The sequence below is a fragment of the Anastrepha ludens genome, chromosome 2, assembly GCF_028408465.1.
Source record: "Anastrepha ludens isolate Willacy chromosome 2, idAnaLude1.1, whole genome shotgun sequence".
Taxonomy (NCBI): Eukaryota; Metazoa; Arthropoda; class Insecta; order Diptera; family Tephritidae; genus Anastrepha; species Anastrepha ludens.
Window position 1 is genome coordinate 143,690,868 of NC_071498.1, and position 16,446 is coordinate 143,707,313.

The 16,446-nt window shown below is 37.5% G+C and overlaps 1 protein-coding gene across 1 annotated transcript; it reads right to left on the reverse strand.

The window, feature by feature from the left end:
• Window positions 1-4,443: 4,443 nt before the first annotated feature.
• LOC128859746 (chymotrypsin-2-like) lies at window positions 4,444-5,503 on the reverse strand. The gene has a single exon (XM_054096806.1). The coding sequence runs from the start codon at window positions 5,401-5,403 to the stop codon at window positions 4,573-4,575; it is 831 nt and encodes a 276-aa protein (XP_053952781.1). The 5' UTR covers window positions 5,404-5,503; the 3' UTR covers window positions 4,444-4,572.
• Window positions 5,504-16,446: the final 10,943 nt, after the last annotated feature.

Consider the following 16,446-nt stretch of genomic DNA (forward strand, 5'->3'; position numbering starts at 1 on the left):
ATTGAGGTATGTATGTATTACTACATATAAATATATACTTTGAATATATATATAATATATATACATATATGTATACATTTGTTTTTTTTTTCAAAATAGTTCATTAGGAAATTCTTATTATTTTATTGGGCTACTGCGCACTGCGACCAAAATGGATCTATTGCGCAAAGTCTGCTGAGGTAGCCTGTATTTTAAGGCTTTTTAAGAATTTCAGCATCAAGCTGGTGTACCCGTTTTCTGCCTAGTGCAGGACATTTACAAAAGATGTGCTCTGAATTTTCAGTGTCCATTTCACAGAATCGGCAGATGATGGTCTCAGAGAGGCAAACAAAATGTCTAAGTGGTATCAAAGGCTACAATGGCCTGTAAGGTACCCAGTAAGAAGCCCTAAGTCTACTCTGCTGAGTGAAAGTAGCTTATTAGAAATTCCTCTGTACGGAGGTAGGAATGTTTCGCTTGTCGCTTTTCGCTGACGAATAAAATTTCGCCAGTGTTCAACGAACTTCTCCTCCTACCACCTCCTGAGAAGTTCGTTGATGTGGCTCTTTGTAGGAAATCGCAAGCACATTTAAGATAAATGATGCAAAGCACATAACTTTCTAAATATCAGTAAAACGATGTGCTTATTGTCATATATACACCTGTCTAGGCCCATCAGGGAGGACAGAAATTAAGAGCGTTAGGTTTAATATTTTTTATTACTAACATACAGTGAATATAAGTACATAAACCAATTTTTTGGAAAATTTAGGCTTTTGAAATTCTTACGTCCTTTAAAAAACTCAATTGCCGAGAAAATAAAAAGGTTGAGTATGCACCACTACTCTATGGAACCAATAGTTTTATGTGCATATGAAATTTTCCATGACTAAATTTTATTATCGCACGGTGTTCCTAAATGCGCTGAGATGGGCTTAAAAGTAAATATAAAAGAGGTTGTCTGTAAAGTCGGTTTACTGACGATAGTTTAACGTGACAACGTCATAAGAAAATACTGATGTAATGTTTGCAATTTTCAAAACAAAATTTTAATTTTATTTCGTCCCCTTAGTATAACAATAGCCTATGTGCTCATAGGCTATTATTTTTTTTATTGAATTTTTGGATTCTCCATTGTCGATTTTAGATGTGGTCAAAATTTTGTCAAATTCTAGTTCCACAAAGTGGGTCAAAGCGTCAGTCAAAAAATAATAAATATTTACAGACATAACGAGATTTGAGTGAGAGCTACTTTCGACAAAAAGTTTAAAATTCATTTTCTCAAAACATCAAAAAATGTATAGGCTATTTTAATACTAAGGGGACGATTTGTTTGATAGATATTTTGTATGGATATAGAGGAGGTAAATGGAATCGCAATGGAATAGGTCAAGTTACATTTACAAAAACGTGAAAAATTACGAAACATTTATCAAATTCATGAAAGATATGTTCAATCTCGATTGTGCATCAGACGTTAATAAGTAAACAACACTAAGAGGCAAAATCATCGATTTGACTATTTCAAGATACATCACACTCGAGACACTCGCTTTCATTTCCTACTTTTCCTCTCATCGTCCTATTCTCAACAGAGAAATGGTTCATTACCATGCACACAGGAAGAAGGCATATGCAGAGAACGTAAATGCATATGCAGAGAACGTAAATTCATGACAACTAAACCATAATACAGCATAATATGGCACAAGAATCATGAATTTACGTTCTCTGGCATATGTGAATTTATATACACATGCGCATATACATACATATACATACATATATATGCTCACTCAAGTAGGACAGAGCCAGATGTCGAACGTTGCCGAGCGCGGGGGCCGATTGTGCTCTTTGCTGTTCGTTCCGCGCTCTCGCTTGCAGTTCAAGCACTTAGCTTACATTTGCTTGTGTACAGAATAGATTCGTACATTTGATATGTCCATATGTTTTTTGTATGCATCTTTACATATAGATTTATTCTTTTTGTTTGAAAATTGCACGAAATTGAATATGTACATACATATGTATATGCATGTTTATATGTTTTGGCATAGGACATTCGTATATTAGAATATGAAAATTGCACCAAAGTATATGTATGTACGCATGTTTATATATGTACATATATTGGTATACAACATATCTTATAAGGTATGTGGTAAATATTACCATACATTTTTACCTTCATATATAATAATAATAATAATCAATAAGAAGGCATATACAAATATGTGAATTTATATATGTACATATGCGCATATACATACATATATACGCTCACTTAAGTAGGAGAGAGCAAGATGTCGAACGTTGCCGTTCGTTTGCTTTGTCGTTCGTTCCGTGCTTTCGCTTGCAGTTCATTCAAGGTAACGGCAAGTGAGCAAAGTAACGACGAATGAGCAAGGTAACGACAAATGAGCAAGGTAACGACGAATGAGCAAGGTAACGACACATTTTTTCGTGCGTGCAGCCGGCTAAATCGAATTATAAGACGTTATCACGTCAAAATGTATGCAAAAATCGTAAATGTAGTTTATACTTTTAGGAGGTTTGGTTTTGAAAGATATTAAGCGTGTATCTTTTCCTAAAATATATACTATTGTATATTATTTATTTATTCTGAAACCAATAAACAATTGTTCTTACCGACATACTTATGCTCTTAGCCGCTACCAAAATGTTGAGCCAATCGCCTATGTATTGCGCGCGTTGACGTCTGTTAGATACACCCAGGGTGGTCAGGTCGTCGTCGAATTGGACTTTTCAACGTGGATGAGTCCTTTTTTGCATGTTCAACCGGTACACTTCGAAAAGGCCACCTTCTTTGCTTAAGCGTTGTTGTCCTTTCACTCAGCAGCCGCTGAATTTTATGCTTTGAAGTATATCGACAGTGATATTCTTTCATATAAACTGTACTGAGTATGGGAAGCACCATATAGTACAGTACTAAGTGTAGGGAATAAAAATTGGTTTCCAGATCACAAAACATTTATTTTTACCAAAATTTTATTAGATTTCCGCTTATTTATTTCCAAAAACTTTGTTGTAGTATGTTAGGTTAGTCAGGCTGCTTGTCTAAAACAAGACACTCGGTGGCCCTAAGGCCCATTGTGATACCTGCTTTTGATTTTCATATCCAAACTAAGTTGCTTAAGGCGACCCAGAGGTCTAGAAATTTAAAAAAATCTATTTTTTTTTCAAGGCATCTTGAACTATCTTAAACTTTAAATTCATTTATCTCGAAACGACTTTTTCGGCCTGGTTTTGTCAAACAAAAAACTACTTAACCGAATCGTCTCGAACTTTAAAATGTTGCTCATAACAACGATGGCTATCGCCCGTACTAGAATCATATTATTATTTCAAGTATTTCGTTTTTTTTATTAAAAAACTGAACAACACCCGATTTTTGGAGTTTGAAATTCAAAACCGCGTCATTTTGTCATTGTTTTTTAGTTTTTTCGATGAGTTGGTCCTTGGAGTTTATGAGAGAAAGATTCTGCGGAAGATGTATAAATCCTATGAGTTAGGTATTGAACAAAGATCCAACGGCTCCACTGGCAAGGCCATGTCACATGAATGGATGCACACGCTCTACCGCTGAAAGTCTTTGACTTATCTTTTAATTTCTGGTGGTAATAAAGGAAGGGGAAGACTTCTCCGCGCAGAAAGTAGGAAGTTGAGAAAGACTTGGCTTCGAAATTGCTTTAGCGGCTTTCGCGCTAGTAGGGAAGAAGAGGCGGATGGGGGCTTATTACTACTTTTATATAAATTGCGGCCGCCGTAGCCGAATGGGTTGGTGCGTGACTACCATGCGGAAGTGCACAAGCACGAATTACCAGTTGATAGGCATTTTTTTTGTAATAGCAGCTACCCCTCGACCGACAATGGCAAACCTTCGAGTGTATTTCCGCCATGAAAAAGCTTCTCATAAAAATTAATCTGCCGTCCAGAGTCGACTTAAAATTGAAGGTCGCTCCATTTGTGGAACAACATTAAGGCACACACATCAAATAGGAGTAGGACCTCGGCAAAAAGGGTGAAAGCGGCAAAAAGGGTGAAAGCGTCAAAAATTAAAGAGTTTTCCTCACACTGAAGGCGAATTATTTGTGATTGCCAGCACATATTTTACACATTACATCAGAAATAGTTAAGAAAAAAGCAAATCTTGTACTCAACCATCGAAACAAGTGATTCCAACATTTTTGCTCATTTATAAATTTTTGGGGGAACAAATATCTACCCTCCATTTGCATTATGTCACCAAGCAAAAATCTTTACTCGACAGAACATCCTTTTTCTCAAGCATCAAACCATCGGAGCTCCTCAAACAGACAACGGTATGCAATTTAAATAAGATTTGTGATTATGTATCTAGATGTAAATTAAGGCTTTAAGACACGCTGTCATTTTTATTATACTAATAGCCGAAGGCCAAAGTAGCCAGTGCTTTAGCTCTTTAAGTGGAATAGTTATTTATAATTGTTACTCTTTTAATAAATAAATAAATAAAAATAAATTTTTATTTGTCTCAATTTACTTAATAAGTTTACAACTCTCAGCTTAGCGCTTCTATATCCTCCTGACTAGCTAAAATGGATAATTGCTCGCTTCACAGTGGCATTTCTTACACTCGCCCGACATAACGCGTCGTATCCAGTCTCGATAGCAAAAAACACTTGCATGCACATCTGGGTAACCAACCGCACAGGGCGTTCCCCAGTTAACCAGTCCGACGAGTTCACCACCGCTAACCACAGGACCACCAGAGTCGCCATTACAAGCCCCTTCTCCCTGTTGCGTGAATGTGCAAATGTGACACACGTCAACTGATTCGTCACCTTCATATACGTCCGAGCAGCGTTTGTGACTCATGTAACGTAGTGTGATTTTCTGTAATATTTCCGGCAGTGAGCCACCATACGAAGTCGTGCCCCAACCGGTTAGAAGAACCTCGTCGTTGTCCTTCAAGGCTTTCGAGGCAAGCGGAATGGGCTGCGTATATTGATCGTAAACAATGCTTTCGTTAACATGCACGAGTGCAATGTCATTGTGATAGTCCGGATTGTCGTAGTTGCAATGTGTATAATACTCATCGGGGTAGTAAATTTGGCCAGGTTTTTGCCACTCTACGGTGCCGGTGATTACGCGCAAGTAAGGCGGATTGTAACCGTAAACGCAATGTGCCGCCGTCAGTATCCATTGGCTATCGATCACAGAACCACCGCACATATGCGAGCCAAACATGCTTTGCAAAGATATTTGATATGGAGCGAATCCGGGATCAGCATTTGTGCCACCAACTACACGCTCATTTTTCTGTTGTGCCAGTACTTTCGCACTGGGCGTGACCAACCTTTTAGCCCAGGCTGTAGTTATGGTGCAGAGAAGTACTATAGAGATTGCCCGGCACAGCAGCATTATTTTCTATTTAATTTGCTAAACACCACACAAATTATTTGATCACTCAGATGAAGTAATTCAATTTTTATCCAAATCAAATGTGGGGAACGTTTGGTTAGTTGAGACTGAGTATTGTGATTGAGCGGAAATCAAAGAACAAAACCTTCATTTATCATATCTGGCCAATTTATTTACATATGTACTAAAGCATTTATGCTTGCGTGCTTTTTTATTGTTTTGCTTCAAAGCTATTTTATGATAATTTACTTAGCGATAATATCCACTTACATACAGGGTCCTTCAAATTCGATTAACTTTTTTAAATTCAAATTAAATGCATAAAACGGGTTCCAATAATAATTAATTATTTATTCATTGATAAACAGTGTAAGCTCTTCTGACGGACGCATATTTTCTACTAGACGGACGCATATTTTTTCCCAAAAAAGTCTTAGGTATCGGAACATTCAATGTGTAAAAAGTACGCCTTGTATTCCGAATATATAATTGGCTCGTACACCATTATCGGGTGTTTGGCCGAGCTCCTCCTCCTATTTTTGGGTGTGTCTTGATGCTGTTCCGCAAATGGGGGGACCCACAGTTTCAAGTTTTCAGTTTTCACGGCAGATAATTCTTATGAGGAGCTTTTTCGTGGCAGAAATACACTCGGAGGTTTGCCATTGCCTGCCGAGGGACGACAAAAAACTTCTTCTTCATTTTGGTGTTTCGAACCTACGTTCTCTCTGAGTTCCGTATGGTAGCCACGCACCAACACATTCGGCTACGGCGGCTGCCGTATACCCGAATAATATTCTTTATTAACGGCGTTACTGCCTCCTCTGTGCCCAATCTACTTGTGGATTTCTTTTCGTCTAGTTTTGTAACTGATGAGGACTTACATGAGAACGATTTGATTGACTTTCAATTTTGGTTCCTTCATTAATACTGACGATGACATTAGACAAAATTAATCTACCCGTTCACATTTGGCGAATTACCTGCAAAATTGACAATCAGCTGTCAATACCGTTGTGAAAGGTTTTTCTTCATAGAAACTATTTTGGTGGAATATTTCGGTGTTTTTGGTGTGTTTAGGAGAAAGCATAGTTAATTCACATAATTGTGCAATTGACTGCTAATAACAGTTGGAGGCAATCCGTAAATGACGTTCACTGAGGTTGGAATAAATTATGGTAGCAATACGCATTCGTAGTTCGATATAACACTTTATAATAAATAAGAAGAGGACAGACGCTTTTTGAAGTGAAACTTCTTTAGAGGCGGTCTGATATTTTAGCGAGAATGGAGAGTGAATTGGAAAAAATGTAACGTTTAGAGATTTCGTTACGCGAGAGAGAAAAAAAGATACAACGTAGAGAGAAGGAGAAAGAGAGCTATACATTTTCTATACCTAAGACATAGGCTTCGTTGTAAGACAGAGTACACAGATATATAACATATCGTATCGTATGTGCGTATTATAGATGTACTCGTCAGACGCCAAGAATGATAGAAACAAGATTGCGCCCATCAGAGCGTACGTGACGTCACGTTTGCTGAGTTGTGCAGTATTGCCAACCATTTGCTCTTCGCAATAAATTTAGTGCTTTTTTATACCGAAAATGCGAAAATTTTGAAGTTTCGTGTTTGTTTCTTTTTGCGTTTAATTTAAAGCTACCGAAACTGTAAGTTAAAAAAAAAACTGTATTATTAAAGAAAAAATGTTATAAAAGGTCACTCTGAGAAGATTTTAGTGCTAATGAAATGTTTATTACTCTTATAAAATTTGATAATTTGAAAGTGCAAATTTAATTTTTGACTCCATTTAAGGTTATGCAAAAATATTAAATGCCCCTCTCTCAACTTTTCTTAAGATTGAAAACTTTTTTACACATTTTAAAAAGCCTTTGAATTTATTGAATGCGAATTAAAACCATAGAGGTGTAATCGTTTCTTCCGGTCATCAATCCTTAGTGAGACATAGAGCATCAAGAGGTGTATTCATAGTAAAAATAAGCAACAAAATACCAGAAAATACTAAAGAAACCATACTGACATTTTTACAAAAAGAGTACCTTATCTAGTTACATAACTTCAAATATAGCAAAAAAGTCGTTCCCTTAATAAAAGAGTCTCGTTTAACAAAAAAATTTCATAAATTAAATTGTACATAAGCATAACACATTTATTTAAAAAAAACGCACATTCTACAGACAATTTGTCACGCATACAAAGTTCTTTAAGTAACACAATAAAAATTTCGTGTTTTATTTTCTTTAAATGGGCATTTAGTGCGTTTTTATATCCAAAGCTAGGCAACTCTGCAGTAGCGAGAGAGAGATTTGACTGCCGAAAGCAGAAGAACACCAACAACACCGGCAATCGCGGGCAATGCCACCAGATGTTAAAAAAAATTAAAGCTAAATAAAACTGAGTGAATTATTTAAATAATTATTAAAATATGTATATTTTACAAAATTATAAACATTACTTTTAATTAGAATAGGCTAGAAAAATGTCATGTGGAATGAACTAAAACTCCGAGACAAAAAATAATAAAAATAACAAACGAAAATGCTAAATCAAGTTACGAAAATGGTAATCTGGCCATACTGGAGCTAAAATCACGTAACTAATTAGTTGTCAAATTCGCTGAGCGCAAAGTAACGGGACCAAGATGGGCGCCATCTCATTATTCTTTGCATCATGGTCAGACGCCATATATTAGCAGTTGAAACAGCACGTGTGTATATTTGATATATATATTATATCATTGTATTTTGTTGTGATTATTTACGTTATTTACATCTGTATTCTGTGATTATTTGATAATATCCTTGAACCGCTATAATGTAAGTATATTTAAATTATTAAAATATTATGATAAATAATATTTCTAAGCCTATATTGGGCTGAAAAAATAAAAATAATTGATTTACGCCACGTGTTTCATCACAGATAACTATAACGCATAACTTCCATCAGTACGTGAGAGAGGCATTACTTCCGTGCAATCAAGAAATATATCTATACATCGCTGTAATACATGTAAGTAATACGAGTATACCTATACCAATTGATATATGTATATATCGCAAAGTTGGTACCGAAGGAGAAAAAATAAAAAAAGGAAAAAAAATAGCCAAAAAGGGGGCAGAGCGGATTCGCGCATACCGAGCACGCTTAAGGGCCCTCGAGAATGTAGCCGCGGCTGTATCTATAAGCAATGTTGCTGTCCTCAGTGAACAGAGTATCCAGAGTGATCAGGAAGCAGGGAATACTCATCGAGCATTTGTTGTTCGAGTTGATGTTCATCAACCAGATTTGCCATCGCTTTCGGATGCTCCGTCAACGAGCAGTAGTGCACAAGTTCTGCGTGGCACATCAATGTTGGGGAGACGTGGCAAAACTCCGAAAACATCAGCAGAACGTGTTCGTGCTTATAGAGAACGGCACAAGGCTGCAAAAAATGCTGCCAACCGGCATCACGTTGATGACATTTCTGTACTTGGTGAACTATCTCAAGTCAACGCCGCAAGTCAAGAATGCGCAGGGCGAAGCCGTACATATCGAAATTTTGCCGAACCAGTATGCACTCCCGGATCTTCAACCAGTGTACAATTCAACAATATTATATATTGTATTAATATATCAGTATTACCAATTGAACCACCAACAGATGATAGCATAATGCATATATAGTTAATAAAATCGAATTTTGGTTACACAAATTGTATACTGTTGGATTTCTTTTGAAATTATCCTTGTCTCCTTCTCTTCCTCCCTCGCTCTTTCTCTCTCTCTCTCTCTCTCTCTCTTTCTCTTATTCACACTCATTCACACACAGAAGTTTCACTTCTACCACGTGTACGATGCTGCACAGTAGTTTGTTTTCTGTTATATGAATGGATACTTAATAATAAAAAACAAACATTTTATTATAATGATGTCTAAAAACCTGTTTTCTTTGCCGGCATCCATTTTACTTAGTTTTCGCTTCGAGGTTTTTTTACACACTTAAAAATAATGATCTATTACACAATAAACAAAGGGTTGTATGTCAGAAAGTATGGTTGGTACTTAGGATTGTTGTAGAATATCAGATTTTGGGAAAGAAATTTTGTATGTGTAATCTCACTTTTTAGTTATGGATTGGAAGTTAAGAACGAAAAAGTAGATCATCAACTTATATGTGCACGTATTATAAGAGGTTGTCGCGCCAATTAAGAAGTAAAGGGTGACACCTGTCAAATATTTTGTTTATTATTCAAGTTACACGATTGAACAGCACGTTCAAATGATACAACTTTATTATCAAAATGCGCATTGCGCCCATTTTTCGGTAGACGTGGTGGCCCTTCAAAGTCGACTCTTCAACGTTTGGTGGCCAAATTTGAGACGACCGGGTCAGTAAACAATCAGTTAACACCCGTACGTTCAAGGAACGCAAGATCAGCCGAGAACATTGCCGCGGTCCGTGAAAGTGTATAGCAGAACCCGAGGCAGTCTATTCCTTGCCGTGCACAAGAACTTGGCCTTTCGCAGACTTCAACTTGGTGAATTTTGCGTCGGGACTTGGGCCTACACCCGTACAATATCCGACTGACCCAGGAGCTCAAAGTTGATGACCATAGACAACGCCGTTTGTTCGCTGACTGGGCTTCGAATCGTTTGGAAGAGAACCCCAGTTTTGGGCGAAAAATCATCTTTAGTGCTTTAGTACTTTTTTGAAAACGACGTTAGTGAGGCGGTCACCGTCAACAGCGAGCGCTACACAACGATGATAACCAATTTCTTATGGCCCATATTGAACCATATGGACCTAGACGACATGTGATTCCAGCAGGACAGCGCTACGTGCCACATAGCAAACGCCACGATTGACATTTTCAACATCTACCCGCCCTTATTAAAAACCCCTTTAAAAGAGGAAAAATTAAAAACTCCTTTCTAACTGATGTGGTAATTTTGCGTTTTTTCGGCGTGGCGTTCAAATGGATGTAATTTACACTTATTTCTATACAGCTTTTGATACGATTTCCCACAAATTTGCCTTAGTTGGCTTCCTTAGTAGCTAAATTGGCAAATTTTGGTTTTCATTTTATCTTTTTGGAATGGCTTAGATCGTATTTGGACAACAGGAGTTCTAGTGTTATTATTGATGACAATTCATCGAAACCATTTATTGCCTCCGCAGGCGTTTCCCAGAGTAGCATCTTAGTACCATTATTTTGTATTCTCTTCTTAAACCACGTTTCCGCGTGCCTCGTTTCAACGAGATTTCTTCTTTTTACCGATGACTTGAAAATTCACTCTGAGGTTAGTTGTCTTAATGACGCAGTTTTTTACAGTCAGAAGTCAATAAGCTCTATAATTGGTGGTGATAATGAATCGCGTTTTCCTTAACATCAAAAATGTGTCCTAAGTTGCCATCGTACCATTTATCTAATACCATTCTTCAAAATACATATGTTTTAAATTAACGTTTTCTAAGGTGCCCAAGCCACTTATTACGTTGGTCCATTCATCTAATACCACTTTTCAAGCAGTCAACGAAATTAAGGACTTAGGAGTGTTTTTTGATTCAAAACCTAATTTTACCTTGCATACAAATTATATTATTTCAAAGTCACTTGGAATTCGGGCATATGTTCGGCGTCATTCTTTACAATTCTCTGACCCATATCCATTCAAGATTCTATACTCTTCATTTTTTTACCAATTAATTGGCTTATTATCATGAAATAACAGACGATCTCTTTTGCCTTTTTCTTTCTTCTCGACATTCTTTCAGGTAAATAGACTGTTCGTCCCTTCTTGGGTTAATTGATTGTAACGTGCATAGGCTTATATACATAAAATGCTTTACAATGTTAAGGCTCAAATTAGTAGAGCTTTGTCTGAGTTCAATTCTTTCTCTAACTTTAGAGCTATACTTAGAGCTCACATAATGTTTTTGGAATTTCCCCTTAAGCGCATTATACTAAAACAAAAAAAAATGTATATTTTGTAATTTTTCCAATATCTGTACCATTTAACTGCAGTCATGAATAAATAAATAAAATTACTCTTTCTGCAGCCGAAACTTAATTTGAGTGCACAAAAGTTGTTTAACAGCGAGTGTCCTTTTTTGTTTTTTTTTCTTGTTCACTCCTCTTGGGATCATAGGACCTCGACAAGACTTGTCTTGCGTTGGTTTCGTTAATCTAAATAGTGGGTTTGCCCACCTGTCGTTGCTTAGGAACAACGCCTTCTTAATGCTTGGAACGCCATCTGTGTTTCACATTTTTCTGCCAAAAGGATCACACGGATGGTTGGGGACTTCACTAAATTTGGTGTGCGGGAGTAAGAATGGAAAGGATAAGTTTTTGGGTTTGAGGAATTAGATTTTTTTTGTTCTGTTTTAGAAACATGGAAAGTAGGTAAATTAGGAAAAGTGTGTGGACTGTGCTTTATGTGGGCTTCGAACCCACAACTAATGCACTTACGCCAGACTACCGTGACCGAGTGTCCATAGATTTTACTAATTATTGATTTATAGAATGTAGAACTTATGAATCATAAATGGTATTGAAGATACCGATTCCTTTTGTTGAAATTTAGTCATAATTGAGGCCCTAGACGGTCATAACGCGCCCAATGTTACCTTTTAAATCTTCTTTTCTGGTTCATTCACATAATCTCTGTCCTTGTGAAAGCTCCACAAAAAAGGGCCAAAGGAACACACATAACTTGAGTGATCTTAACGACCTTAAATATATGTAGAAGGTGACGCAAAATGGATCATCATTTTTTTCACTAATGATTTTGAGTGATGGAAATCTTTATTTTTACCTCCCACGACACTAAAAATACCAGGGACAGATTTTGTTTCATTTTGTCACACTGTGTAATCTTCTCAAAAAGACGACATCGAACTATTACAACTGTCGAAATCAAACACTGCTGAAAAAGAAAGTCGATCTTCAAACTCCCTGTTTGTTACCTTCTACGGTAAGGTAAGATAAGTGCACCTCAGAAAAGTTGAAATTTAAAAAAATATGAGGTACAATAAATGCGAACTACGTTCCGAAGTAAAAAGTACAAAAAGGAAAATTATTATAATTATTCGAAGAGCAATAAAAAAAGTCTCCTTCTGACACAGTATAGAAATTTTCACAGTCCAAAAGCATAACGCCTGAGAGTTTATTGTTTTAGTAAAACAAAATAGCAACAAAATCGATCAAAGGTGTTGATCGATAAGAAGGTGCATTACACTGTGCAACACAAATGTGCGCACATGAGTAACTATGTATTATAAAAGAGGATTATAAATGTAAAACCTATGCATACTCAGTTTTTCTACTTGTAGATTAATTCACAATTCTGGATGTTACTCATACAACACGTCTTACAGAGCTTGGGGAAATATCATTTTTGGCGGCAGACATGCATAAATTATAAAGTGTACGGTAAAAAAAGGCAGTGCAAATAATACACACAAATATAAATATATTTCCCTATCCTCTAATATTTTGAGTTCTAAAATTTCGAACGACATAGTAAATTTTTGATGGCACCAACAACAAACAGTTAACCTTTCTTATAGAATTTCTTGCGCATATATGGACCCTCTAGAAATACCCTTTTAAATAAAGAACACCAAAATAGGGCACAAAATAACTCTTAAAATTACACGATGTTCAAAATGCAGAGGTGTGGCCAGCATTAGACCTTTGACCGGCTATCAGCGATTTTGAAGAAGTCAGCAGATTTGCTTGTTATTATGTCTGTGGATTTTCATGTCTAGGAAGGATCATTTTTTAGGTAGGTAGGTAGGTGAAATGGTTGAAGTGCCAGTCTGACACTCCGCAAGTAGCACTGAAGCGTCGTTTTGATACCATTATGAGACCTCCAACAGGCAGATATCTACAGCTATCTAATGGAGAAGATTGATGGGATTTAGGCTGGCGCACTGCCCCTGGCTGTCGAAGAAAGGAGCGCCCAGTGACCTTAACCGTCTAGTTGCCAAATCCGAGCATTTACAGAGAAAGTGCTCAACAGTCTCCTTCTCTGGAAGGTCCCCCTCATACCACCGCATTAACTTCCCTGCAGCCAAGTAGGGACGAGGTCGAGAGACAGATAGGTCTTTCCACCTCCAGTCTATCTTATGCAGTGACAAGTGACTCCGCCCTGATGTTATTAAAAGTACCCTCTATATCTATGAAGGCCGCTAAAGCGAATTGAATGCTTTCTAGAGATTTTTCCACAGTTCCTACGACCTCATGTGAGGCTGTTTCCGTGGATTTCTTTTTCAGGTAAGCATGTTGCGCTGGAGATAATTTGGATTCGATGTGCTCTCGGATATGATAATCAATCAATCTTTCAAACACCTTTCGGATAAATGAGGTAAGGCTTATAGGCCTAAAGTCCTTGGCCGAGTCGTGGCCTCTCCTCCCTGCGTTGGGTATGAAAACAACCCTCGTTTGCTTCCAGTTGGCGGGGACGTGATTAAGAGCGATACACGCCAAGTAGATTTTTTACCGGACAGGAACCACCGAGGTCCTTTTTTTTCTGAAGCATCGCAGGCAATATATCGTCAGAACCAGGAGATTTAAAGGGGGGAAAACTATTAATTGCCCACGTGATTCTGTCAACTGTCAGCATAGATTTCAGGGAAATATCGAGTAGCCTACCTGTCGATTCGTGTCGACAATGCCCCATGGGGTAATAGAATTTTCCACCTGCTTGTCCAGTTGATCAGTGCATGAGTAGGAAAAAGTTCGCCTGTTCAATTTATTATTGAAAGCCCTATTGAGCAGAGGCCAGTCGGTTCTTTTAGCGTTCCTGTGGGGAGACCTGGTGTCCCGTGCGAAATTGATTTTGAAAAGGATTTTTAATCTTTTACACTTGCCTCTTTTTGTGCTCAATTGTATTTTCGTATGTTGAATGCAGAAAATGTTTTCAGTAGTTCTTCCTCATCCTTTATCTGAATGAAATCGCATAAATATTATCTACATATTCATAAAAGTTTTTGATATATTCGTAAGTCGATAATGCCGCTGTAAAATATTTTATCAAAAGCAACAGCCAGCAGTAGTGGTTTTATGCACTGCTGATACTAAATTGCATCATAAACGAAATAATTGTTGTCAAGTAATCAAAACTGAAAATTATTAGCCTCTCAAAGGGGTGTTGATATCCTCCTGCCTATACGAGGTACACACATCTACACATTTACACACATTCACTTAAATATATTCTTTTACCGTTCATGAGCAAATGTAATTAAAAGCAAGAAAGAAAGATATAGTACATATGGATGTGTGTGTGTACTTGTGTATTGCATTAGCCTCTGTAGTAAACTTTTTTTTATTGCTTAAAGAACATTTTATTAGCATCACTTATCAGTTAACGTAATATCGAATTTTTCAACAACTTATATTATATTTTATGCGATTTTTTGTTGCTGCCAAATGATTTGCATGTTTCGTTTTATCAAGCATTTAATAAAAAAAAACCCAATTTCTGCACGTTTCACGGCACTTACCACAGAGTGGGCGGGTCGATTTAAAAATCGCTCATTGTTGTGTGAAAATCGTATTCTAGGGATCAAAATAAGAAACTTTGCCGAAGGAACCTTACCTCTAAAACGAATTCTGATGTCCCCCAATTTGGTTCGAACAAAAAATCCCACTTTGACCCATTTAGAGTGCTCCAATCGAGTCCAAATGTATGACCGACCCCCACTAACTTTGGACGGCTGATCCACAAATGCCAGTGGCACACCCCCTGGAACTCTCCTGGGGGGTTCCCCATACAATCATTTCAAAATATCACCATTTTTGGCCTTTACATGAGAAAAGAATCTAAAAAGTTCGACCGAAATTGGGGGACATCAGAATTCGTTTTAGAGGTATGGTTCCTTTGGCAAAGTTTCTTATTTTGATCCCTAGAATACGATTTTCACAGAGCAATGGGCGATTTTTTTGCCTCCCCACAAATCGACCCGGCCTAATGATTACCCAGAAAAATTTGGTTCCACGTTTGCTCTTTTATTGATGGACTATTTCGTTTTAATGTATTTATTTGAAGTAATGGCTTTTTTTGTACACGGTGCAACTGCTGCACTTGGGTATTATAATATATACATACATATATAATTGGCGCTTACACCCTTTTTGGGTATATGGCCGAGCGCTTCCTTCTATTTGAAGTGAGCGTCTTGATATTGTTCCCCGAATGGAGAGACTTACAGTCTTAAACCGAATCCGAAGGACAGATGCTGAGATATGAGACGTTTTTTTTCAGGGTTTCTGAGTGGTATAAAGAAATCAGCCTCCGTAGCCGAATGCGTTTGTGCTTAACTTTCATTCGGTAAAGTCCAGGCTTCGAAACTAACCGTGTACCCCCCGGTAAGCTTCCGAATGTATTTGTATTGAAAAACTCGTAATACATTAGAGGAGGTGTGTTTATATTCAGGGTCCAGCACCCGAAGTGTAACCAACTTCAGACTTGCGACTTAAGCGAAATCCCCGACGAACTGCCAATCAAATGGCAAAAGAGCTAAAAATATCTGAAATCCGCCGCATACTGGAAAATGATCTCAAAGTCAAGCCTTACAAGATCCAAAAGGTTTGTCAGGAACAAGTCAGACTTGAGAGAGCGAAGGAGTTGCTTCGCTTGGCCGAAAGCAGTGAATTTGCGAACATTGTGTTTTCTGACGAGAAAATTTTTCAAATTGAGCATTCGAAAGCTCCCAAAATGATAGGGTTTATTTGACCGACCATTCATATGAGTATTTGAGTCATCAATTGGCCACCAGGAGGCAGCACCCGTCTCCACTGTAACCGCAGATGGGCGCTCTCCAATCGTTTTCATCGAGACTGGCGTCGTCGGTAAATGCGAAATATTATCGGGAAAGTATTCTGGCGGTTGCTTTGAAGCCGTGGGCGGACAAACATTTCTGCGACAGATCATGAGAGTTTCCACAAGACTCGGCATCGTCTCACAAATCTTAAGTTAACCAATAATGGCTAAAAAACAACGTTCCGATGGATTACACTTTTTGGGATGGATTAT